The sequence below is a fragment of the Haliotis cracherodii genome, unplaced genomic scaffold, assembly GCF_022045235.1.
Source record: "Haliotis cracherodii isolate W230 unplaced genomic scaffold, xgHalCrac1.p SCAF_12, whole genome shotgun sequence".
NCBI lineage: Eukaryota > Metazoa > Mollusca > Gastropoda > Lepetellida > Haliotidae > Haliotis > Haliotis cracherodii.
The window spans coordinates 36,857,598-36,885,258 of record NW_027266267.1 but is presented as its reverse complement, the minus strand read 5'-3'; the positions used below and the strand labels follow the sequence as shown (position 1 = coordinate 36,885,258).

Here is a 27,661-nt window from a genome sequence, read left to right as displayed (position 1 = left end):
TTGTCAGTCCCCGAAGTACCAACAATGACAGTTACCTGTCAGTCCCCGAAGTACCAACAATGACAGTTACTTGTCAGTCCCCGAAGTACCAACAATGACATTTACTTGTCAGTCCCCGAAGTACCAACAATGACAGTTACCTGTCAGTCCCCGAAGTACCAACAATGACAGTTACCTGTCAGTCCCTGAAGTACCAACAATGACAGTTACCTGTCAGTCCCTGAAGTACCAACAATGACAGTTACCTGGGCAGTCCCCCGAAGTCCCACTCGGAGCATATAAAGGGTCCCGGCCGGAAGATGACATGGAGCCCGACTTCATGGGCCAGCTGGATGTACTTCCTGGAATAAACAAAGGCAAAAAGTCAGACAAGCAAAGTGTCTTATATTTGAGTCAGTGAGTCTGTAAGTGTGGAGTGAGTGAGAGAGTGAGAGAGTCGGTGAGTGTGTTTGTGAGGATCGCGTTAGTCAGTGAGGGAGTGAGTCTGTTTGTGAGGATCCCTTGAGTCAGTGAGTGAGGTAGTGAGAGAGTTGGTGAGTCTGTTTGTTAGGTCCCATGAGTCAGTGAGTGAGGTAGTGAGAGAGTTGGTGAGTCTGTTTGTGAGGATCCCGTGAGTGAGTGAGTGAGTGAGAGAGTCGGTGAGTCTGTTTGTGAGGATCACATGAGTCAGTGAGTGAGGGAGTCGGTGAGTCTGTTTGTGAGGATCCCATGAGTCAGTGAGTGAGGGAGTCGGTGAGTCTGTTTGTGAGGATCCCATGAGTCAGAGAATCAGTAAGGAGCCTGTGAGTCAGTGGGAGGTTCTGTGACGTCACTTCCAGTCTATCATACTTCAGCTTATGACATAACTTCCGGTTTCCCTTCAAAATGAAGTCATTCTGAAATCGGGAATATAGCTAAAAGTGGCATAAAACACTATTCATTCACTCACTCTGAATACTGATATCACTTCTGGTCATAAATGCTTAGCTTGCAATATATTCAAACTTTCAGAAGTTTATTTACCTCAAAAAGAAAACATCGCGAGTTAAGAAAGTATCAACTAAATTTCTCAGCACACCACTACCAGAAACGGCCTTTGTTGACTTTAGGCACTTCACGTTGAGCGGCATGTGCAATATTTTCTTTATAATTTTATCCATTTTCACATTTGAGCATAGTTTTGGGTTACCATGGTTACCTGATTAAAAAACCCACTCAAATTCCTTCATTTCTAAACATTAGCAACTTTTGTTATAATTAATGATAAACAAAAACAATCTGAATCCTAACATCATTGTTTGGATGAAAAGTGTATGATCATGGAAACGGCGGTAAACAAACAACTCCACATGCATCGTGATCATATAATACAATTACAATTCATATATCTGAATGAATTTTCTGGAAATTCTTACATGGGTGTATAAATCTTTGTAAAAAATAAATAATTTTTATCGAGTTTGCAAATGATTTCGTCTGATAAACTTTTGTACATTGACAAGCATAAGCGACACTTGTGATTTGTTCAGTTGAACAAAGTCAACAAATACTGCGAATGATTAAAAATATTGGATGATATGCAAAATCTGAACTGATATACATTAAATAGCAAAATAATTCAGATTACAACAAGCATGAAATACTCATATCCCCCGCCAATATGACATGTCCGGTTGTATGCAATGCATTAGCTCCTGTGAACTATTATTCACTGGACCTTTTTGTAAATGGTCTAACTGCAGCACTAAAAAATGTTATTACTGGTGTTGTTTTTCCATCTGCAGTTTATGATAGAATATGTAACTGTATTTGTAATGAGTAAGGATGAGACATATGGACAAACAACTTCTTTATTACAATTAGGATAGCTGGTTTCGGTGTCGGTTCTAACACCGTTACTAAGCAAGTGAAGTACAGAGTATGGTTGACAAGTATATATACAGGATAGGAGGTAGTGTTTATACAGTTGAGTAGGTTTAAGATCACTTCCACTGTTGTATTTGTAATGAGTTGTGTTTCTGCATGAAGTTAGTAAGTGAATGCAACAACTGTGTCCATGACACTTTTGGAGGAACATACACTAAAGCAATGCAGAACTTACCAACAAGAAAGAAAATGTATTCAATACTGCGAGATGACATTGGGGAAGTTCACCACTAGACCTATCTATGTGTATCTAAGTCAAAGTCGTTGCCATGGAAACTCTAAAAATGATTTCTTTAAAAATCCCAAACTGTCAAAAGGCACCAGTTCACCACTAGATCTATCGGTGTGCCAAGTTTGGTGAAGAAACATGGTACGGTTTTCAAGATCTGCTCCGGAAACAAGGACTACCACCATTTTCAGTCTAAGTTAAAGTCGTTGCCATGGAAACTCGAAAAATGATTTCTTTAAAAATCTCAAACTATCAAAAGGCATCAGTTCACCACTAGATCTATCTATGTGCCAGGTTTGGTGAAGAAATATGGTATGGTTTTCAAGAACTGCTCCGGAAACGAGGAGTACCGCCATTTTCATTATAAGTCAAAGTCGTTGCCATGGAAACTCGAAAATCTTTTTTTTTAAATCCCAAACTATCAAAAGGCACCAGTTCACCACTAGATCTATCTATGTGCCAAGTTTGGTGAAGAAACATGGTATGGTTTTCAAGATCTGCTCCGGAAACGAGGACTACCACCATTTTCAGTCTAAGTCAAAGCCGTTGCCATGGAAACTCGAAAAATGATTTCTTTAAAAATCCCAAACTATCAAAAGGCACCAGTTCACCACTAGATCTATCTATGTGCCAAGTTTGGTGAAGAAATCTGGTACGGTTTTCAAGATCTGCTCTGGAAACGAAATGTGACGGACGGAAAGACGGATGGACGGGAAGATGGTAGGACGGACGGCACCCATTCCTATATCCCCCTTTCACTTCGTGACGGGGGATAAAAAATAATCCAAATACTTGCACTTTTATCTATCATTTCTGAAACCGGGAACACGTACCGCATTTCACACACCGAGGCAAACTATGCGAAAATTGGTACGCTATCATCAAGACAATTCTGAAATACATATAAATTCCAAAGAAATTACATAATTTACTATTTATCATCACCTGTTTACTATTCATTGACCTGGGTAGCAGTATTCACTCATATTTGTTTAATATTTTTTGTCATTGCTGCCAGTGCATAACATCAAAGTCTAAATCCTACGTGATTTTGTACCCAAAATTGTTGATGACTTTGTACCCAAGAAAACAAAACTAAATCTATATGATCATATATATTTTTTCATGTTTATTGCAAACAATGAGCAGAACATTATGATAAAACATTTCCTCAAGTTAATATGACTAACTATACGTGGTCCTTGGGTTCTATTACACCAGAGACCATATAATAGATACACCAAATCAGAACCAGTTGGGACAGTGCGGTTTTCATAGGGAGCCTTCAGTGCAGATCTAGAGATATTTGATTATTTACAGACCGCCATCATATAGCTGGAATATTGCTGAGTGCAGCGTTAAACAACAAACAAACCAACCAACTAAAGCACATACTGGTTTGGGTACAAACTCACAAGACATTTTAGGTACAAAAGTCACAACTGGATTTAGTGGAACAAAGGGATAAAAAACATTTTACATTTTAAAATGATTATTTGTTTATGTAAACAAACGTAGGTACACGGCTCATGTTTTGTCCTAAAAGTAGAAACAAAATTCTGAAATATATGGACACCTCAGAAAAGATGGGCTTTTAAAGTTATAATTCTATCTAAATTGTCAGACAGTTTGATGCTGGTCTATCAAAGAAAAATCCTTATGAAATGTAAAAATAATAATTTATGACACTAAAAATTTCATCCACATAACCAAAAAGTAATTGTAGGAATGAAAAATGTTTATCTTATTGCAAATAAGACTTTTTTTGTAATTCTTGTTTCATGATGGCTAGGGCACTTCTATACACACTGACTGAGGAGCGTGTGACACACCAGCTGATGAAGTTTGATACTGTGATTGCATACAAGAGAAAAACAGGTTTGCAGCAGTACATGTATGTGAAAATTAACCACATAAGGTGTCATAAAGTCAGGGGGTGTGGCTGACAGGACAAAATACATCTGACAAGGGTAATCATGTATACAGGGACATTTCTTTTCACTCCACCCAGAAGGCTGAGACATATGAAACACGATATAGGTTCTACTAAACCAAATCAAAACCAGTTTGGACAGTGCGGTTTTCGTAGGGAGCCTTCAGTGCAGATCGAGAGATATCTGCAGGCTGTGATTGGAGGATATTCTGTAAGATTTTTATGTCTTTCAAATGAACATCCATCCAGTTATTAAAACTGACCATGTTTTTCTATATTAAGTACTGTCTTTTTCAACATGATGACTTATGCTGAATGTGACCACAGCTATTTTCAAGTAGGTGACATTTGGTGCGAAACTGGGGGTGGTGTGTTTAGCTTCTGGTACTCGGAAAAGGAGCTGGCTAAGCTTGTCATTTTTTGTTTGTTTTTATTGCTGCTCTAAGGCCAAACTGTGCACACACATACAGGTAATAGCTGTTGAATGCTTAGTTCTTTAAAAAAAAAATATAACGTTACTATAGAAGTCTAAGGGAAAATATTTGGTTTTGCATAACCTGTAGACCTATAGAGACTAGATATTCAGAAACCCATTAGATAATCAAGGATGCCACATCCAAGGCTGGTTTGTTGGTTGGTTTGTCGTTTAACGCCACACTCAGCAATATTCCAGCTATATGACGGCGGTCTGTAAATAATCGACTCAAGACCAGACAATCCAGTGGTTAATATCATGAGCATCGACCCACGCAACTGGGATCAATGACATGCATCAACCAAGTCAGCGAGCCTGACCACCTGATCCCGTTAGTTGCCCCTCACGACAAGCAGAGTCACCTTTTACGGCAAGCATGGGTTGCTGAAGACCTATGCTGGTGATGATCTGCTTATTTTGAAATTTTGTACATCACATTGACTGATAGACGAAAACCTGTTGACTGTAGTTCACTATGGTCCATGTTCCTTTAGGGACATGCATGAGCGTCACTCAGAGCTCCAGATCACCTTTTGGTGTTGTGGGTATTTTACCCATGCATTTTAAAATCATTGAGTATCAGTAATTCTATCTGGGTATTCAAATTTCTGTTACCCACTAGTTTTTACACACGTGGGTATTTATTAATGTTAAAGTTAAATATTTAAAAACACTATTCATCTAGTCCCTGCAAACTGGTGTCGTGTGGGCTCGAGAGCTTTTTAGGACTCAAAAATACCACGATACTTCCACAAGAAAGTGTGATGGCAAATGATCATGATGTTACTGTCATCGTGGAGTTTGGCAAGGTTGATGGAATGTCCGTTTATAATTTCAAAATAAGTTGCTGATGTGCTAATCGAATACGGAGGGTTACTTCACAATATTTTGATGATACGCACAAATTTTATTTTTATAGCGTATCTGTAATGTTCGTTGCATATTTGATACGCTTGGATTTTATTTTACTGCGTATTTCTGCATTTCTGATGCGTATTTTACGCAGATACGCAGATACACACCTGACCAAACTGCAACAAACCTGGAAAGTCCTTTATATTATACAATAATTTATTGGTAAGAACCCAGAAAACCCCCCATAAATAATAGGGCTGTTACAATTCACTCACGCATTCGGTGAAACGAACTGTATCCATTCATGAATTGAATTCGTTATTCGTGGCCACTAGAATCAAATATTTATGAATATGCAAGCATGTGCATTTACATAAAAAATACCCATAAGAACATATATGCATAGATTTCTTCAAAAGACAACTCTCTTACGCTATTTAATTTGACAGTATTGTGGTCACTGGTCATTGTCGCATTTGAGCAAATACTAGTACCTGGATAAGTGCAGTATATAAATGTATAATATATTAATAATATATTAATAATTAACAAACCATGTCAAATAATTGATGTTGTTGTTGCCTCACTGAATATGCTGAATATGACAAATAATACATCAACTACTGACTTATTATTGTATTCGTGAATTAATAATGCATTCGCTACCCTAAATTCATGATACGAATCGTAATCGCCTCATAGTGTATTCGTTGCAGCCCTAATAAATAAGGATATCTTTCATGTACTTTTCTCCAACAGAACAGAACTTAAAGAATTGACAATGTACCTGTATGTGCCTTATTCTTTTTTCAAACGATAAAATTCTCTAATAAACATATGGCTAACTCACCAAAATCTCATGTACTATTACAAGAAATGAATGTATCATATTCATATTACAATTATATTTTAGAATTGTTTTGTTTTGAAACAACCCACTTAATACACAAGATCAATGTCCACATGAGTTTTGTATGTATATGTTAAGGATATTATGTACTTGGAATACTAAAATTAAGTAATAATATTAAATAGTTACCTATTCACACAATTGATGTTCAGGTGAAAAATAAGTTTGATCAGTTACACTGTGCTGATGCATTGATCAATATTTAGTGTATATACACATAATCATTGTGGAAAAAATAACTACTAAAATATAAAAAGCTGTGAACAGCTGTAAATAATTGAACATTAACAACTCTAACAGCTGTAAATAATTGAACATTAACAACTCTATCATCAATAAGCAATCATTATATTATTTGGAATAAATTTTAAAATGCTCCTTGAAATTGTTTTAAAATCATGCTAGAATCTATAAATGTATTATTAAAGGAAAAATCCTTAAAAAATTAAAATTAATGTGAAACTATCACTGAAAATATGTATGTAGTATTTTATTGATATATACATCACGCGCTTGTGAATATTGGTACCCGGGTGAGGTCGGGTAATAGGTGGGTTGGTACCCGGGTGGGGTCGGGTAATAGGGGTGTGGGTACCTGCTGGGGTCAGGTAATAGGGGTGTGGGTACCTGGTGGGGTCGGGTAATAGGGGTGTGGGTACCAGGCTAGGGTCGGGTAATACGGGTGTGGGTACCAGGGTAGGGTCAGGTAATAGGGGTGTGGGTACCAGGGTAGGGTCAGGTAATAGGGGTGTGGGTACCTGGTGGGGTCGGGTAATAGGGGTGTGGGTACCTGGTGGGGTCAGGTAATAGGGGTATGGGTACCAGGGTAGGGTCAGGTAATAGGGGTATGGGTACCAGGGTAGGGTCAGGTAATAGGGGTATGGGTACCAGGGTAGGGTCAGGTAATAGGGGTATGGGTACCAGGGTAGGGTCAGGTAATAGGGGTGTGGGTACCAGGGTAGGGTCAGGTAATAGGGGTGTGGGTACCTGGTGGGGTCAGGTAATAGGGGTGTGGGTACCTGGGTAGGGTCAGGTAATAGGGGTGTGGGTACCAGGGTAGGGTCAGGTAATAGGGGTGTGGGTACCAGGGTAGGGTCAGGTAATAGGGGTGTGGGTACCTGGTAGGGTCGGGTAATAGGGGTGTGGGTACCAGGGTAGGGTCAGGTAATAGGGGTGTGGGTACCAGGGTAGGGTCGGGTAATAGGGGTATGGGTACCAGGGTAGGGTCAGGTAATAGGGGTGTGGGTACCAGGGTAGGGTCGGGTAATAGGGGTGTGGGTACCAGGGTAGGGTCAGGTAATAGGGGTGTGGGTACCTGGTGGGGTCAGGTAATAGGGGTATGGGTACCAGGGTAGGGTCAGGTAATAGGGGTATGGGTACCAGGGTAGGGTCAGGTAATAGGGGCATGGGTACCAGGGTAGGGTCAGGTAATAGGGGTGTGGGTACCAGGGTAGGGTCAGGTAATAGGGGTGTGGGTACCAGGCTAGGGTCGGGTAATAGGGGTGTGGGTACCTGGTGGGGTCGGGTAATAGGGGTGTGGGTACCTGCTGGGGTCAGGTAATAGGGGTATGGGTACCTGCTGGGGTCAGGTAATAGGGGTATGGGTACCTGGTGGGGTCAGGTAATAGGGGTATGGGTACCTGCTGGGGTCAGGTAATAGGGGTGTGGGTACCTGGTGGGGTCAGGTAATAGGGGTGTGGGTACCTGCTGGGGTCAGGTAATAGGGGTGTGGGTACCTGGTGGGGTCGGGTAATAGGGGTGTGGGTACCAGGGTAGGGTCAGGTAATAGGGGTGTGGGTACCAGGGTAGGGTCGGGTAATAGGGGTGTGGGTACCAGGGTAGGGTCAGGTAATAGGGGTGTGGGTACCAGGGTAGGGTCGGGTAATAGGGGTGTGGGTACCAGGGTAGGGTCAGGTAATAGGGGTGTGGGTACCTGGTGGGGTCGGGTAATAGGGGTGTGGGTACCTGCTGGGGTCAGGGAATAGGGGTATGGGTACCAGGGTAGGGTCAGGTAATAGGGGTGTGGGTACCCGGCTAGGGTCGGGTAATAGGGGTGTGGGTACCCGGGTAGGGTTGGGTAATAGGGGTGGGGGTACCCAGGTAGGGTCGGGTAATAGGTGGGTGGGTACTCGGGTAGGGTCGGGTAATAGGGGGGTGGGTACCCGGCTAAGGTCGGGTAATAGGTGGGTGGGTACCCGGGTAGGGTCGGGTAATAGGGGTGTGGGTACCAAGGTAGGGTCAGGTAATAGGTGGGTGGGTACCCGGGTAGGGTCGGGTAATAGGTGGGTGGGTACCTGGCCGGGGGATCGAATCCTGGACCTTCCGCTCTCTGGGTGGACGCTCTACCACTAGACCACGGAGGCCGTCGGTATGATTGAAAACATCAGGATGTTTTTATATGGTAATGTGTAGTTTTCTATCAGGAATATATGTGCAAAACATTTCTTCAATTTCATCAATTGGACCTTTGAAGCACTGACTGTTTGAAATAGTCAACCCTCTTTACAGCGCCTGATGCTAAAACAATTCAGCAGGCTAAAGGTTAATCAAGGTGCTCACGTGATTTGATGCACTTTACAAAATAATACCCGTTTTATTACAATATCATTCTTGCTTATCATACAGATCATCTTGACTGGGTGCCACCATTTTATTTGAAGCAAATGTGAGTGATATGAGAGGTGAAATCTGATTGATCAATAGAAGGGACATAGAAGGGGCATAACACCTAATAGTCACTGGTGGCACTACGATCGAGCCCAAAAATTCCAGTCTAGTTTGGCAAGGGTGGAAACTGGACTTTTACAGTCAGTTAATGCCCTTGCCTCAGGAAGATGGGGGGAAGGTGGACAATTCATAAGCTAAAAGTTATTTTACATGTTCACCAAAGGACAGCTAATCTGTTAACAAAGAAATATACAACTCGTGGTCATTGTTTATTGGACAATAAACCAAAAACACTATTGTAATAAAACGGGTCTTACCCTGCAAGGGGCATCAAATCAGTTTGAGCACATTGACTAAAAGCATGAAAAGATTTCGAAACTATTTGTTAACACCCAGTTGACAGTACACCTGCTTTGCAAGTCCCAAAAGCGAATGAAATCATGTCGTTTTTTTGACCGGATGTCGATTTTGATATGTGATTTTTGATTGACTATGCATAGACTCATGAGGCCAGCCAAAATAAAACTCATAAATTACAACCCTGTTCGGCAAGGATGGAAACTATTGTCAATAAAGTCCCTTGTTTGCTGTGTATTACGACAAATAAAAAAGTACCGAATTCGACGTAATAAGCGCCCCGCTCTAAAGTACTCACGGAAATGAAAAAAAACTGTTTTTCTCAATTTAAAAATCGACACAAAGTGTTACGTAGCTGTAAATACGAAATAACAAAACAACTCAAAAAGTACTAGTCTGGATTTGCTAGTTTGATCTCAGTGAACAATACAAAATGTACTTTACAGGAGGTAATTTGTCGGTACTTTCAACATTCAAAAGCAGAAACAGACTATAGGCATTACGCACCTGTTCTCACCTGTCGTCAAGGTGTCATAGGTCACCTTGATCTACTTACACCTGGTTATGCCCTGTTTCACAATAGTCTGTTTTATTCACATTTTTACACACTTTTACGTGTAAAAAGGCATAAAAACATTTGATACGCTGTATGTGTGCCACGGCCCAATTAGTACTAATTAAGTTGTTTGAATATTTACATATTTTAGCATTAGCATCCCTTCCGATTGACCAATGTACACAAGACTTATTCATTCAGTATAATACGCACACATGTGTTATCATGGTTATATGCACCTTTGTTTATGGGAATTAAATTCTGGAAAAATATATCTGTCATACATCATGACACATATACATTTCAGGCTGTCAGCATAAACCACGAAATTTATCTTTCAACTATGTTTTTTTCACCAAAATAATATTCTAATAAGAGCCCCTTATTTCTAATTTTGAGAGTGCCCTGGGTGCTTATTACATCGAATACGGTAATTATATTTGTTTTTGAGCGGCATTTAGAAGTTGGAGTGCTAAGTAAGGATACGATTTATGGATGAACAACTTCTTTATTACAATTAGGAGCAACTAATTTAAAGGCAGGTTACAAAAGTCAAAAACTAATAAAAAATGACATAACTACCCTGTTACTGAAACATGAAATATATTTTCTTTGTGCCTAATTGATCAAATATGGTATAGTCAAACATTCATGACCGTGACATAGTTTCGGTACATGACATTAGTACATTGTAGCCAATTTCCCGGAAGACTAGTTTTGTAGCTATATTATATGCATTAATGCACGCTGCAGGTGTTTGAAATCACGACTGGCCCAGCCCAGTATTGTTAGGCTCTCTGACTGGAAGATATCTGCAATATACTTGTTTTGTTGTCATTGTATTGCCTAGACAAGTTGACAATTCAGTGTCTGATTGTCATGAATAAGTCTTTCTGGGTGAGTCAAACAGGTTGGAGCGTAAGTTGGGTGAGTTTTATCGTGAGTCAGGGGTATTATTGACATTGACATTACGGGGTTAATGGCAGCACACTGGGTCACACAGCATGTCACAAGTTTTGACAAATGTCATTAATTATTGTATTCACTTACAGACCTTTTCTAATACAGGTAATAGGTCTGAATGACAACGCAGGATTTTGTTGACGTATCTTTTCGTTTTCAGTTCGCCCATGTTTCTCAAAGTCACTGAATTTCAATCTTGTATACATCTTCAGCAGATTGTTCAGATTGTCAGGTTAGTAGGAGACCTTCTTTTCTAAAATACATATCTAAGGCTTAAAAAAATAAAAGAATTGGTAATGACTTTTGAAAATATTGTGTGGGCAAGGGTGGTATTTTTTTTTTTTCTTTTTCAAACTAGCATGTAGCCAATATAGTTACAATAACCAACTAGTATGATATAGTTGGTTGGTTTGTTGTTTAACGACGCACTCAGCAATATTCCAGATATGTGACGGCGGTCTGTAAATAATTGAGTCTGGACCAGACAATCAAGTGATTGATATCATGAGCATCAATCCACACATTTGGGATCGATGACATGCATCAACCAAGTCAGCAAGCCTGACCACCCAATCGCGTTAGTCGCCTTTTACAACAAGCATAGTCGCCTTTTACGTCAAGCATGGGTTCCTGAAGACCTATTCTACCTCGGAATCTTCACGGGTCAGTATGATATAGAGTGAGTGAGTGAGTGAGTGAGTGGGTGGGTATGGTTTTACGCCGTTTTTAGCAATATTCCAGCAATACCACGGCGGGGGACACCAGAAATAGGCTCCACACATTGTACCCATGTCGGGAATCGAACCCGGGTCTTTGGCGCGACGAGCGAACACTTCAACCATTAGGCAACCCGAACACCCCTTAAAAAAAAGAAATGTTTAAGATGTAAACAAAGGTTCTAAATATATAGGCTTGACTCGGAAAGTAAATCAGCTAGTACTTGTGTTTTGGAAATTAGCTCCGTTGTACGCATGCTGAAAAAGCTTCATTGAGTATTTACATGTTTTTATACATTTGAGTTTTTTAATTAATGCATGCGTTTCTGTTCGCAAGTTAATTGAAAGTAATTGGGTTTTGAATGTTTTGGGGGGGTATTTTACGCAAATACGCAGCTTATCTGTAGCTCTGTTTAAAGATACAAGTTTCTAAGTCAGATGAGAATGGTTCTGACAAAACCAAGAATCATAAACAGGGCAAACGAGGGATTCCAACCCATGATCACTGGATTCAGAATGACAAAGGGATGTAACTCTGCACAGCAAGCTGCAGCTCCTACCATTGACTACGGGTTGTTGTCAAAACGGCCTCAAGATGTCAAAATGTCCACAAACCCATAGTCAAAACGGCCTCAAGATGTCAAAATGTCCACAAACCCATAGTCAAAACGGCCTCAAGATGTCAAAATGTCCACAAACCCATAGTCAAAACGGCCTCAAGATGTCAAAATGTCCACAAACCCATAGTCAAAACGGCCTCAAGATGTCAAAATGTCCACAAACCCATAGTCAAAACGGCCTCAAGATGTCAAAATGTCCACAAACCAATAGTCAAAACGACCTCAAAATGTCAAAATGTCCACAAACCCATAGTCAAAACGGCCTCAAAATGTCCACAAACCCATAGTCAAAACGGCCTCAAAATGTCCACAAACCCATAGTCAAAACGGCCTCAAGATGTCAAAATGTCCACAAACCCATAGTCAAAACGGCCTCAAGATGTCAAAATGTCCACAAACCCAAAGTCAAAACAGCCACACAAAAAAAAAGTCAAAATGGCCACAAACCCACAATCAAAACAGCCACAAAAAAAGTCATAACGGCCACACAAAAAAGCTAAAACATCCATGATAATAATAAAGGAATATTCAATTGGAGGATGTGTGCAGAGTATACCTGTTAGATGTAAGTTTTCACCAATCTCATCAATATACTTTGATCTTCGACTGACCAGAGTACCTTGTGGCTGTGAAAACATGAATAAACTGGCATGCTCCGCCACAAAAAAAAAAAAAATGCTACGAACCAACAAGAAGAAATATTCACTGGCTGGAGGGGCCCTTTTCCGCAAATCAGCATGACATGCAGTATACAGTATATCAACTGCAATTTACTGTATACAACATGCAGTATACAGTGTGTCGCGAGCTCCGCGCTGGGCTGGAGCACACATTTCCTGCCCCTCTCCCTTCGGCAAACACCTCATGGGGGGTGTAATGAGGTCACAGGTCAGGCGTGCACTCGTCAGTTGTCTGATACGGTCAAGAGTAAGATCTTCCGGACTATCACAGCACTAGAGGAATGTGGATTGTTGATGAGGTACAACGTGTTTGAAACTGGGAGTTGAACACAAACACTTATAGAGAAGAGCTCACCACAAAACGTTATGGACTCGCGGACGGACTTGTGTTTTCAGTTCAAGACGTACATGTATCAAGTTGAACTTCTACGACAGCTATAACTTGGTTACCGCTTCCTAACTGTAACATTAACTGAACATTACGCCTTTTATACATATTTGTGATGGGGCGACAATGCGACAGCGAGACATATTTTGACATTGAAAAATGTCGCGTTACGGCATTGTCGCCCTTTTGTAAAATATAGAAAAAGATTATTCAAAGAGCGACAATGCGACAACGCGACAATGAGACAAATTGCCAAAATATCGCGTTGTCGAATTGTCGTGCTTTGGTTAATTTCGACACATTTTGCTTGTTTTTGTAAAGGCGTCAATGCGGCAATACGACAACGCGACAATGTCCCTTCCAAGATTCTATAGTGATCCGTGCAAATAAAACTGAGTTATGAAATAGAAGTTTAACATGCCAGTTAAAAGATAAAGTGTAAAAATGCGCTGATGAGTTCATCTGCATGCCGCTGTGATGAACAATAATGCTCTGAGCCAATACATTTTGTCAAATGTATGACATGTATTACCTGTAGGAACATATTGCTTATACTCGTCCATATTTTTGACGGACAATATAATATACATGCTCGGTAATAGTGAGGACGGGCATCATTGTGTGTTTCCGTGCTCACCTTTCGCGAACACCCGTTGGATGGCCTGAACCACTTCGGATTTTTATCCCACATCAGTCTGATACACCGTGATAAAACTAAAATACTGTTCAAAGTGGTGTTTAATGCGATCACCGTAGTGTGTTACTGCAACTGTCCAAATTTTGTGTAGTGATATTATGTAATATGTAAAATGAAGCATATTCAATTATCCAATTGATTTGATTAGAATATACTTGCGTCAGTGTATTTTATTAACGCCCAAAACCGTATTTGTTAAACACATATAATAACAGATCATATACACGCATGGTGCCTTGACTTACTATTAGCTTTAATAGGCCATTCCGGAATAAAATAGTTCCCCCCAAAGCGAGGAACATCTGTTTTAGTTTGTTTACAAGAAATGTATTCCAAAAAATACCCTCATTAGATGAGAAGGTCTGTTAAGAACTACCACAGTAAGTCAATCACAATGACAGAGCGTTGTAATACATTTACATCAAGTACAAAATGGCCGACACGATAAACGTGACGGGAGATATTTCCGAAGTTGTTAATTAACCTGTGACGATTTCAAGCCTTTGTCATCACTGATCAATTGGCCTATCATTGAAAGGTGATTGTAAAGATGTGTCAAATAGATACTAAGGTAAATTCATAGATTGCTGTAGATTGTCACTACGATAGTTTGGATTTTTGGGTTGTTTTTTTTCTCTAGGATGGGTATCCTTGAACGGCATGCAACCAAACTCTATGACTTATCCCAGAGTATGCTAAGACACGACGTTCAAAATTAAATTGTCTAAATGATGAAAAACAACGCTTCTGTATGAATTCTTACTTGGGAATTCCCAGGGTTTTCCCCAGGAATGTGGAAGTAGTCAGTGTTTACGTAATTTCAAGAATACATTCACCTGATAAACGTCATGTGACCCACCTCTCGTCCTATGGAAAAGCCGTATATCGTGTAAACTTCACATTACAAAATTAGTTACTGTTATAACCAAATGAAACACAACCCATTATCCGATAGAGGTAACTCTGCATAGTGGAGGGATATGTTATCTCAATAAACTTAGTAACATGGTTTGGTTTGACTTCTTGGCACATGTCTGAATTCCATTAACATGTTACATATCCTAAAACTGACTTATCAGCAAATCTCGCTGCACTGCGCGCGACAGATACTAGAGCAAGGCATGCCAGAAATACGAAACCTAATGCTTCTGAAAAGAAGCCTTGGGTATCACGTGCGTCGGTGGACCAGCGCCATCTGATTGGCCGTTAACAGTTGTACAAGGCGGAGCAAAAAGCATCGTTTTTCCGTCCATTTTATGCTTGAAAAACTCGACGCTTTTTCGGACACTTTCTAGACGCTAACCAATTAATCAGTTTTAATGAATTTTTAGTCGTTTTTCCGTCCAGTGACCATATACGGAAAAAACATGTTTTCGTGTTTGCAGTGCATGCTGAGATGTCAAGTTCAAGCTTTGAGGCAGCCATTGAAAGGGACCAGTCATTAATTGTTCCATTCTTTTTTTCCAAAAAAGTTGGCCCAATCTTTTTTGGCCCAGTTTGTTTCGGCATGAATTTCTTAAAAGTATTTAACACAATTTAACATAACCATGTGTATAACAGACATAATAGGTTTTGCTTTATTTGCACCTCTTTTGAGGTTACTATTATTTTTATTTATCTTTATTGTTTTTTATAATTTCATTTCAAAATGCAGTGGGAATTTATCTTATTTTGTAACTATAGAACATTAACAATCGTTAGAAAATCCACAAGCATCCCAGTTGACACTGAATAATATAATAACAAATGTATATATAACGATATATACTGATTTGGGGGTTTTTCATAGACAATATTGCCTATTATTTTGATTAATTACATTTCCAAATGAAACTATTTCATTAAGAATAACATATTCTAATATGTTGATGGCAAAACAATAGTGATATGCACCAAAAGTAGTCCCATATTCCATACAATTAGCACGGAAGAGATATTTTCATGTTTTAGCGGCCATCTTGGTGGCCATCTTGAATATTTTAAAATGCCCAAAGATGACAGAGTGTCATCAGTCAATTTCATAAGCTAGAATGTGTACTTAAACAAATCCAGCAATAAAAAAAACTTTATCCCCCAATTCTTGGATTTTGTCCTCTCTGCCGGACTACCATGGCAACATTTGCTTATAATTATATATTGGCTAGTGAACAATCCCAATTAGCACCCCTTCCAATTGATCAATGTTCACAAGACTTATTTATTCGCGTATAATACGCACTCATGTGTTATATGCACCTTAAATATGGGCAATTAAATTCTGGAAAAATATATCTGTCGTACTTAAACATTTAGGCTGTCAGCATAAACAACGAAATTTATCTTTCAACTATGTTTTTTTCACCAAAATAATATTCTAATAACAGCCCCCATATTTCTAATTTTGAGAGCTCCCTGGGCGCTTATTATGTCGAATACGGTATGTGTGCATATGGTGTTATGAACTGTTATACAATACAATTAATGTGACAATACTTGAGTTTGTCTTCTTTATTTTCTATGTGGCCGTAATTACTTTTTTGTGCGGCCGTTGGACTACGGGTTGTGGCCATTTTGTCCTTTTTCTGTGGCTCTTTTTACTTTACTTTTTGAGGCCACTCTGAAATGAGGGGGTTTGACATGCTTCCTTTTCTACATCTAGGCCACTGGCAACCAGTGAACAAAAATATATTGTTCAACAGGTAACCATGGTAACTAGCTTATGCAAGACACTGTGCAGTCAGGCGAGATGCTACTTGCCTCTTCCCTTGTTGTAACTGATAACAATAGTGGGGCTTCCCACGAGGGCTGGGACAAGTCCAAATTTACTGCCTGGGTGCCCACCCCTCTAGTACCCGACCCTACCCGGGTACCCATTGTAGGTCTCAAGAGATACAAAATGTCCGATTGGGAATTTCTTTACCACAGCAGTTGCAAAACATTTTTAGATACATGTATAAACGATCTGGTCATTCATCCACTGAAGTTGAATTAAGTTTTATCTTTATTCAACCATATGAAAAGTCAGAAGGAATGGGTGCAGTCAGAAAGAAATGCGAACACGAGTGACTTGTAGTGTAACCATTGAGTTCTAGATAATTTTTTGTCATTAAACAATATATCACATGACTAATCACGGGTCTGGGTAGTCCTGAGGGTACCCGGGTCCTACTCAGTACCCACCCGACCCAGGTACCCGAGTTACCCGTCCCAGCTCTACTTCCCATACCTAACTCACTCACTCACTCACTCACTCACTCACTTTGTGGTGATATCAAGGGTATTACATTAAGTCACAGCTTACGTTGTTTCAAATGCGATAACTATTGAATGTTTTGGTTCATGTGACAATGTGCGGGCACGGGTGGCCCAGTCGTCTAAGGCGCCGTGATTCGCTGTGCAGAGTTGTGTCCCTTAGGCACGCCAGAAACCTAGGATTGTGGGTTCGAATCCCGGTTCGCCCCGATTATGTTTCTAGGTTTGTCAGCACCATGCTCGTGGGTTTCACCGAAGTGGTAAACGTCTGAGACCTGCATCACTTCGAGCTTACCTCCCACATTAAGCTGACACACGCAATATAACTTGAATACTGTTAAAAGCGACGTTAAACCCAATTCACTCACTCACGTGACAATGTAATTATGGTTTAATATTTCGAACATTGCAATGCTATTATAATATAATACTTTGTTTTAATGTGTATTTAATGAATAACTACCAGTTTCTAACAGTTATTTTAGTCTGAAACATTAAACATTATGACAAAACTCATGTTCTCATTTGATGCCAATGAGCGTGGGCACAAAGTTTGCATTGAGCAGATGAAAGAAACAGAGCTTTTCAGATTTGTTTTTTTCATTTTTCGTTATTCAGGGATCGGCAGAACCTGTAAACCAATCTAGTTTTAAATATCGCCTAAACTGGCTTGACATACCTGACATCGAGAATGCCTTCAAAGTCAAATAATCCGGGCGTCGGTTCATGCAGATTCCATGGCACATATCTGAAACAACAAACACAAACCAAGGATAAAATGGATTTCAGTAAAGGATAAAAAACGACCCAGAGGTCTTGACTGAGAACTTATATATACTGTCTAAATGCAAGAAAAAAAGAAATAAAAAGAAGACATCAGGATTCCTGATAGTGAAACAATACAGTGCATCCAGGATACAAGGAATTCGATGAAAGCGTGAAAGAGTAAGACCATGTGAAGCATGCACACAACTGAAGTCACGACATGTAAGATTGAACACCCTTTTATCACCTGCCGGGGGCACAGGTGGCCCAGTCGTCTAAGGGGCCGCGATTCGCTGTGCAGAGTTGTGTCCCTTGGGCACACCAGAAACATATGATTGTGGGTTCGAATCCCGGTTCGCCTCGATTATGTTTCTAGGTTTGTCAGCACAATACCCTTGCTCGTGGGTTTCACCGAAGTGGTAAACGTCTGAGACCTGCATCACTTCGGACATTCCTCCCACATTAAGCTAATACGCCGTGATATGACTGGAATACTGTTAAAAGCGGCGTTAAACCCAACTCACTCACTCACTCACTCACTCACTCATCACCTGCCGATATGTGAGGTGTAGGTTCCATTCACATCATGGAATTTTCATGTGAAAAAGATTGGGACTTTTAACCATTCCAAAATCAACACTAGATTCACAACAAAAGGCAACTTGATAAAATTCAACTTTAACTCAACCTTGGTCTTACAATTCAACTAAGCTGGGGCATTTCCTTTCAGAAGGCGGGGGACATTCTGGCGGAATCCCAGGGGTTTCCTGGCCAATGAATACTTTCGAGGTTTATCAACATGTTAGAGAACCTACTCACGCGGAAGTGTTCACAAAAGGTTTATTATTAAAGTGCACCACAAGGCACTCATATAGCTCTTATGAAAAATGTTCCATTGGAACTACAGTGTGCAGAAATGTGCGTCCACAAATGATGAGAACCGCCGCAGAAAAAAATATACAGTAAAGTCTCCTTAATCAAACAGCATTTGAAATTGTTTTAATTCTTTCTCAATAGCAGATTAAAACATGTCAGTAAGTAGGACTGGGACGAGTCCAAATTTACTACCCGGGTGCCCACCCCCCTATTACCCGACCCTCCCCGGGTACCCACTGTAGGTCTCAGATGTCTCAAAATGTCCGATGGGTAACTTTTTTAGCATAGCCCTGGCAAAACGTATTAAGATACATGTATTAACAATTAACAAAAGCCACTTGATAAAATTCAACTTTAACTCAACCTTGGTCTTACAATTCAACTAAGCTGGGGCATTTCCTTTCAGAAGGCGGGGGACATTCTGGCGGAATCCCAGGGGTTTCCTGGTCAATGAATACTTTCGAGGTTTATCAACATGTTAGAGAACCTACTCATGTGGAAGTGTTCACAAAAGGTTTATTATTAAAGTGCGCCACAAGGCACTCATATAGCTCTTATGAAAAATGTTCCATTGGAACTACAGTGTGCCAACAAGAAGCATATGTCAAGAAGCATATGTCAAGAAACATAATTATGTTTGTGGAGCGGTCGGGTAGCCTAACGCAGGACGCATAAAACCCATGTACCCCAAGTGAGCCGGCTACAACTTACATTGTACCAAATTTTTGACAAGAAATAGCAAGTTCCTGTAATTAAAGTAATTATTAAATCTCATAATTCAGTTCACTACACCATTTCATTATTGTACAGGACCCTCATATTGCCTGTAGGGACCCTTGAAATTAGTAATTAGTAAATTTAGTAAAAAGTTTTGTTGGTCAAGGTAAAACGCGGCAACAGTGAGTGAGTGAGTGAGTGAGTATGGTTTTACGCCGCTTTTAGCAACATTCCAGCAATATCATGGCGAGGGACACAAGAAATGGGCTTCGCACATTGTACCCATGTCGGGATTCGAACCCGGGTCTTCAGCGTGACGAGCAACGCTTTAACCACCAGGCTGGCTACCTGACCGACCCACCTTGCAACAGAATGAGGGACTTGTGTTACAATGTTGCGCTGATTGATGTCACCGATTTTGTGTGGTTCTCTGTTGTTTGTTTGTGTTGCCATGGTTATTGAATAAATAAGCGAATCTATTTATAAGAAATCATTTTTGCATTTATGGAGGTATAAACATAAAAGCTTATGTGCACACTTTGCGTAAATCTGCTATGTGGATTTACTCAGCATGCACATTGTTTGATACCGCCTTAAACACACACAAATAATGAAATCAATTATTAAACATATATATAGTGTGTGTGTGTCTGCTTGTACTAGTATGGACTAATGATGATGTAATAGTGCTAGCCCACTGAGTGAGTGAGTTAAAATTTAACGTCGCACTGGCATTATTTCAGCCATATAGCGACCAGGGATTAGGTGGTCATGCTCGCTGACTTGATTGATGCATGTCATTGATCCCAATTGCATGGATCGATGCTCATGATCTATCACTGGATTGTCTGGTCAAGACTCGATTATTTACAGACCGCGGTCACGTAGCTGGAGTTCGGCATTAAACAACAAACAAATGAAGGGGGCTGAGTGCTGTCACACATACATTCTCTGATGTTGCCATGGAATTGAATCACGTTTGGATTCTTTTCAAGTTAATTATATAAAATAACGTAATTAAAAATATGTTGTCCACTAATTTTGAGACCATGGTAACAGGATGGACATTCCAGCATCCCTACAATAGTTGAGCAGTATATGTTATCAGTAATTTGGTCCAGTTCCCCTACAATAGTTGAGCAGTATACGTTATCAGTAATTTGGTCCAGTTCCCCTACAATAGTTGAGCAGTATATGTTATCAGTAATTTGGCCCAGCACCCCTACAGTAGTTGAGCAGTATATGTTATCAGTAATTTGGCCCAGCACCCCTACAATAGTTGAGCAGTATATGTTATCAGTAATTTGGCCCAGCAACCCTACAATAGTTGAGCAGTATATGTTATCAGTAATTTGGCCCGGCACCCCTACAATAGTTGAGCAGTATATGTTATCAGTAATTTGGCCCAGCACCCCTACAATAGTTGAGCAGTATATGTTATCAGTAACTTGGTCCAGTTCCCCTACAATAGTTGAGCAGTATATGTTATCAGTTATTTGGCCCAGCACCCCTACAATAGTTGAGCAGTATATGTTATCAGTAATCTGGCCCAGCTCCCCTACAATAGTTGAGCAGTATATGTTATCAGTAATTTGGCCCAGCACCCCTACAATAGTTGAGCAGTATATGTTATCAGTAATCTGGCCCAGCACCCCTACAATAGTTGAGCAGTATATGTTATCAGTAATCTGGCCCAGCACCCCTACAATAGTTGAGCAGTATATGTTATCAGTAATTTGGCCCAGCACCCCTACAATAGTTGAGCAGTATATGTTATCAGTAATTTGGCCCAGCACCGCTACAATAGTTGAGCAGTATATATTATCAGTAATCTGGCCCAGCACCCTCTTTCCAGTTGTACTGATACAGCTTCGAGACAGACGTGACAATCAAACATTCCTGCTATCAGCCTGCTGAGTTAATCAATAGAAAAATGCAGACATGCTATAGATCTAGGTTGTTGTTGTTCTGTCAGATGCTGGGTGGTCAGGTAGCCTAGTGGTTAAAGCGTTCGCTCGTCACGCCGAATACCCGGGTTCGATTCCCGACATGGGTACAATGTGTGTAGCCCATTTCTGGTGTCCTCTGCCGTGATATTGCTGGAATATTGCTATAAGCGGCGTAAAACCATACTCACTCACTCACACACTAATCAAAGCATGCCACATTTTAAAATTTGGATCAGACAATTCAGTGATTGACATCATGAGCATCAACCATGCAATTGGGATACGATGACTTGTATCAACCAAGTCAGCAAGCTCGACTGCGGATTGAGGGCAGGGCAGTGGATTGAGGGCAGGGGAGGGGATTGAGGGCAGGGGGGAGGGGATTGAGGGCAGGGGGGAGGGGATTGAGGGCAGGGGGGAGTGGATTGTGGGCAGGGGAGTGGATTGAGGGCAGGGGGGAGTGGATTGTGGGCAGGGGGGAGTGGATTGAGGGCAGGGGAGTGGATTGTGGACAGGGGAGTGGATTGAGGGCAGGGGAGCGGGTTGAGGGCAGGGGAGCGGATTGAGGGCAGGGCAGTGGATTGAGGGCAGGGGAGTGGATTGAGGGCAGGGGAGTGGATTGAGGGCAGGGGAGTGGATTGAGGGCAGGGGAGCGGATTGAGGGCAGGGGAGTGGATTGAGGGCCGGGGAGTGGATTGAGGGCAGGGGAGCGGATTGAGGGCAGGGGAGTGGTTTGAGGGCAGGGGAGCGGATTGAGGGCAGCGGAGTGGATTGAGGGCAAGGAAGTTGATTGAGGGCAGGGGAGTGCATTGAGGGCAGTAGGGCTGTTACGATTCACTCGCGTATTCGGTAAAAAACGAACCATATCCATTCATGAATTGAATTTGTTATTCGTGGCCACTAGAATCGAATATTTATGAATATGCAATCATTTGCGTTTACATACCCTGTGCCTAAAAATATCCATAAGAACATATTATATGCATAGATTTCTTCAAAGACAACACTCTTACAATATTCAATTTGACAGTATTGTGGTCACTGATCATTATCGCATTTGAGCAGATACTAGTACCTGGATAAGTGCAGTATATAAATGTATAATATATTAATCATGTTAATGATTAATTAAGAATGTCAAATAATTTATGTTGTTATTCCCACACTGAATATAACAAATATACATCAACTGCTGAATTGTTATTATATATGTGAATAAAAATTCATATTTGTTACCCTATAGTGGGCAGGGGAGCGGATTGAGGGCAGGGGTGGTGTATTGAGGGTAGGGGTAGTGGATTGAAGGTAGGGGTAGTGGATTGAAGGTAGGAATAGTGGATTGAAGGCAGGGGTAGTGGATTGAAGGTAGGTGTAGTGGATTGAAGGCAGGGGTAGTGGATTGAAGGTAGGTGTAGTGGATTGAAGGCAGGGGTAGTGGATTGAAGGTAGGTGTAGTGGATTGACGGCAGGGGTAGTGGATTGAAGGCAGGGGGTAGTGGATTGAAGGCAGGGGTAGTGGATTGAAGGAAGGGGTGGTGGATTGAAGGCAGGGGTAGTAGTTTGAAGGCTGGTGTAGTGGATTGAAGGTCGGTGTAGTGGATTGAAGGCAGGTGTAGTGGAATTAAGGCAGGGGTAGTGGATTGAAGGCAGGGGTAGTGGAATGAAGGCAGGGGGTAGTGAATTGAAGGCAGGGGTAGTGGAATGAAGGCAGGGGTAGTGGATTGAAGGCAGGGGTAGTGGAATGAGGGCAGGGGTAGTGGATTGAAGGCAAGGGGTAGTGGATTGAAGGCAAGGGTAGTGCATTGAAGGCAGGGGGTAGTGAATTGAAGGAAGGATGTTGTGGATTGAGGGCAGGTGGTAGTGGATAGAGGGGGGGAGGGTCGTGGGTCATTCTTTGATGGTCTAAGGCATTCAAAAGAGCTTCAAGTGTGATCACTGTACTAACAACAAATAAAATGCTAGGTAACTTTGACGATCATGGCACGAAGTGATTTTGTAGCATGCCTACGTTCTGATGCAAGTACCTGTACTGTCATAAAGCGCACAGGTGTAACCCAGAAGGTAAAACAAAGTGTAATTTGCATGTGGTACCTTCAGAATCAGGAATGAGAATATGGCACATTTCAGCTTAAATATTTATGTAATATAAAAGTAGAAAACAAACATATTATGAAAACAAAGTAGTAATACGTTTTCACAACAATGACTTCCTGTAACATTTGTGATTGTTTTCAAGGTACAAGGGGTATTAAGTTGACACAATTCGATATCTGCAGTGGTAAAATGACGAAGATTTTTTCATGATTAATCTTTTGAAAGTAATATTGCTACATTGTTGAAATATTATTTCATAATGCAGTAAATCAGTTGAGACATGCAGATAGGGTGAAAATTGAAACCCACAACGTTGTGAGTGCGTTTGTTATTTGCAACCATGAACCATACATCTCTTTGAGAGTTACTCCCTAATGGTAGAATGTTTACTCCTGCAGTCTGACACATCATATATTCACAAACACTACCATGGTGCTGACTAGGGCTGGAACGAGTCCAAATTTACCACCCGGGTACCGTACCCCCTATTACACGACCCTACCCGGGTACCCACTGTAGGTCTCGGGAGATGTCCCAAAATGTCGGATTGGGAACATTTTTAGCATAGCCCTGGCAAAACGTATTTAGATACATGTATTAAACAATCTGGTCATTCATACACTGAAGTTGAATTAGGTTATATCTTTATTCAACCATATGAAAAATCAGAAGGAATGAATGCATTGTCAGCATGGTCAGAAAGAAATGCAAACATTATTGACTTGTAGTGTAACCATAGAGTTCAAGATATTTTTGTCACATGACAATATATCGCGTGACTAGTCACAGGTCCGGATGGTCCTGTGTATATCCAGGTCCTACTCAGTACCCACCAGACCCGAGTAACCAAGTTACCCGTCCCACCCCTAGTGTGGACAAATCTAGAAACATAATCAATGATAATTGATGCGAACCGCGATGCCAACCCACGATCATGGGTTTCTGGCGTCCCCAAGGGACGCAACTCTGCACGGTGAATTGTGGCGCCTCAGACGACTGGACCACCAGTGCCCCATAACTATAACCATACTACTACAATTGGGAATATGACACCTAATATCAACCATGTCATGGCCGGAATCCAGTCATCATTCAGTATTGGTTGTAGCACACAGTTCATCTGTTACCAACAGCTTGGGGTTAATCCATGGACTTACATATATTGCAAATATTAACCCTATTTGGAGGGGTGTGTCATCACACAGATATTGTAAATACTCGGATGATGGCTCGGATAAAGTCGTCTTTCATAAGTGAGATGTTTTACAGTTGTTCATTTGATTAGCAAGAAAATTCCAAAAGTTTCTTAAGCATCCAAAAACCCATGACGAGGATAAATGGTCATAGTGCATTTATCATGTTAATTAATTATGAAACAAAACAACATATGCCAGATTTTCAGCTGACCATAATTTGTGGTAATTAGTGACACTTACACACTATACAATGTGAGCTACACGATTCACTGTTCAACTCACTCGGTGAAATTGCCTTGATTTTTGGCACTAAACTAGCTGAATAAACTGAATCAAGAAAGGGCAGAGTCGTCCTTTAATTGGTTTACCTGTATACGAGTACTAAACGTCGAAAGTAGCACTGGGACGGGTAACTCGGGTACCCCAGTCGGGTGGGTACTGAGAAGGACCCAGACCCACAGGACTCCCCGGACCCATAGTTAGTCATATGATATATTGGTTAAATACAAAACTGTCACTAATGTTCGCATGTCTTTCTGACTATGCAACCATTTTTTTTTACTTTTATATGTTTGAATAAAGATAAAACTTCAGTCAACTTCAGTGTCTGCTTGACCAGATCGTTTTATACGTGTAGCTAAATACGTTTTATCCAAGGCTAGGTCAAACCATTCCCAATCAGACATTTTGCACCTGTCTCTTGAAACCTACAGCGGTTACCCATGTGGGGTCGGGTAATAGTGGGGTGGGTACCGGAGTAGTGAATTTGGACACGTCCCAGCCCTAGTCTAAAGTGCATGTCACAAGCTAGTACACATGGTATATAAATGCTATTTATTTCACCTGGAAATGAAAATTAAACAATAAACATTCTGTAAAATGGTCACGTACTTAAATACTTTGGAAAAAATGTGACAAAAATACCTACGTTTCTAGAGTATTTAGGCCACAAGATTTCATCTTCAGCATTCGGTCTTTCCAGTAGTCGGGCACAACTCGGAAGTAGTGCATCGCTCCGCTTAAAATCTTTAAAGTCTTTCCACCAAGAACAAAATGTCCTTTACTAAAACTCACACTAGTGGCATCAGTCAAGCTTCGCTGATTGCTGTCCATGTTGAACACGAATTTGTCTTCGCGGTTTGCTGGTAAATGTGCCTGTGAATATTTCTCCACTTCGGATGCGTTGCGTGACCTGCCGACTATCCAGATAAGGACTATTCCGCATATAACAAGCGCTAGGAGACGCTTCGCATGCACCCCGCGAAAAGATATCGCTGGTGTGTACATTTCTGATTTCATTTAGGTCACTGTCGATTTGCATACGTTAAATAAGGTGACACGAGACTTAGAGCGTACAGTAAGTCTCTGCTATCTCCAATATACAAATCACCCACATTCCCCGTCAAGGGCAGATCACTCTAACATGTAAACATCGTCTGTCAACTGAGGCAGCGAGCAAATAGTGCTTTAAACGCTCGTAAAATGATATTTTCAAGGATAGACAGATTTACAAGACGAACGTGTTGTTTGTTTGTAGTTCATACAGTAGTGCTCAGTTTTATTCCAGCTATAAGAGGACTGCCGGTAAATAATTGCGTGGGTATAAGACAAACCAATGATTGATAGTATGAGGAACGTCCCACGTGAGTGAGTGAGTGAACGATGATCATGAATAGCCCTTTTCCCGCCAGACTGGACATTGAATAGTGTAACGTGTGAAATTTAAAAACGTTGTCTCTCTGTCTTTGTTTTATGCACCGAGTTAGAGATTATGAGCCGGGTGTGTTTCCGTATCATAACTATCACATAGCCATTGGCGAGCAGACCGCCTCCGTGGTCTAGTGGTAGAGCGTCCGCCCGGAGAGCAGAAGGTCCGTGGTTGGATCCCAGCCGCGTCATACCAAAAGACGTTAAAAGATGGTACTTGTTGTTACCCTGTCTGGCGCTCGGCATTAAGGGGCTAACACAAGGTCTGGTCGGCTCGGAGATTATTGCACTTATAGAGCGACGTGCATGTACGTGTGTGTGTTTGTGTGTCTGCTTGTACTAGTCCGGACTGATGCCGATTTATAGTGCTAGCCCACTGAGATACCATGCCGCAGTTTAACATGAATACCCCACTGAGACACAGTATACTGAATCCGAGCCGGAGACAGGGAAACAACAAGTACCATCTTTTAACGTCTATTGGTATGATGCGCCCGGGGATCGAACTCCGGACCTTCCGCTCTCCTGGCGGAGGCTTTACCACTAGACCACGGAGGCGGTCTATGATGAATTGATATACATGTACATCCCTAACAAAAGTAGGTTTGACTACTAGTAAATCGCTTCAAACTTTTCTGGAACTACAATTTGGCTGTAACCGAGAACCCCTTTAACACCTATTAAGACCACTTTGAACAGTATTTCAGTTGTATCACAGCGCGTCAGCTTGGTGTGTGTGGTTTGTACACTGTAATATTCCAGCTATATGACGGCGGTTTGTAAATAATCGAGTCTGGACCAGACAATCCACTGATTGACATCATAAACATCGATCCAAGCAATTGAGATCGATGACATGCATCAACCAAGTCAGCGAGCCTGACCACCCGATCCCGTTAGTCGCCTCTTACGACAAGCATAGTCACCTTTTATGGCAAGCATGGGTTGCTGAAGACCTATTCTATCCCGGATAGGAATGCATCATGAACATCCATTTGTTTTACGATTTGATTGGTGTTGCCTTTAAGGTTATTTGGTGTAACACAAATTTATTATCCAAAACTGGCTCCCACAGGAGGTAGCAGTACTTTTTACACTTAAGACACTGATTATTACTGTCTACAAACTGAAAAAGTTGGAAGAATGATGTTGGATGTTAAATGAAATCTCACCCT

At 41.0% G+C, this 27,661-nt stretch overlaps 1 protein-coding gene across 1 annotated transcript in view; it reads right to left on the bottom strand.

Moving 5' to 3' along the window:
• Window positions 1-26,164, bottom strand: part of LOC139457849 (beta-galactosidase-1-like protein 2) — a 74,860-nt gene extending 48,696 nt beyond the window's left edge. The window contains exons 1-3 of the mRNA XM_071239198.1: window positions 25,708-26,164; window positions 17,862-17,930; window positions 246-341 (exon numbers count right to left, since the gene is read on the bottom strand). Of these exons, the coding sequence (XP_071095299.1) occupies window positions 246-341; window positions 17,862-17,930; window positions 25,708-26,078 (536 nt within the window). The 5' untranslated portion in view covers window positions 26,079-26,164. The remainder of the gene's footprint in view (window positions 1-245; window positions 342-17,861; window positions 17,931-25,707) is intronic.
• Between the last annotated feature and the right edge of the window lie 1,497 nt (window positions 26,165-27,661).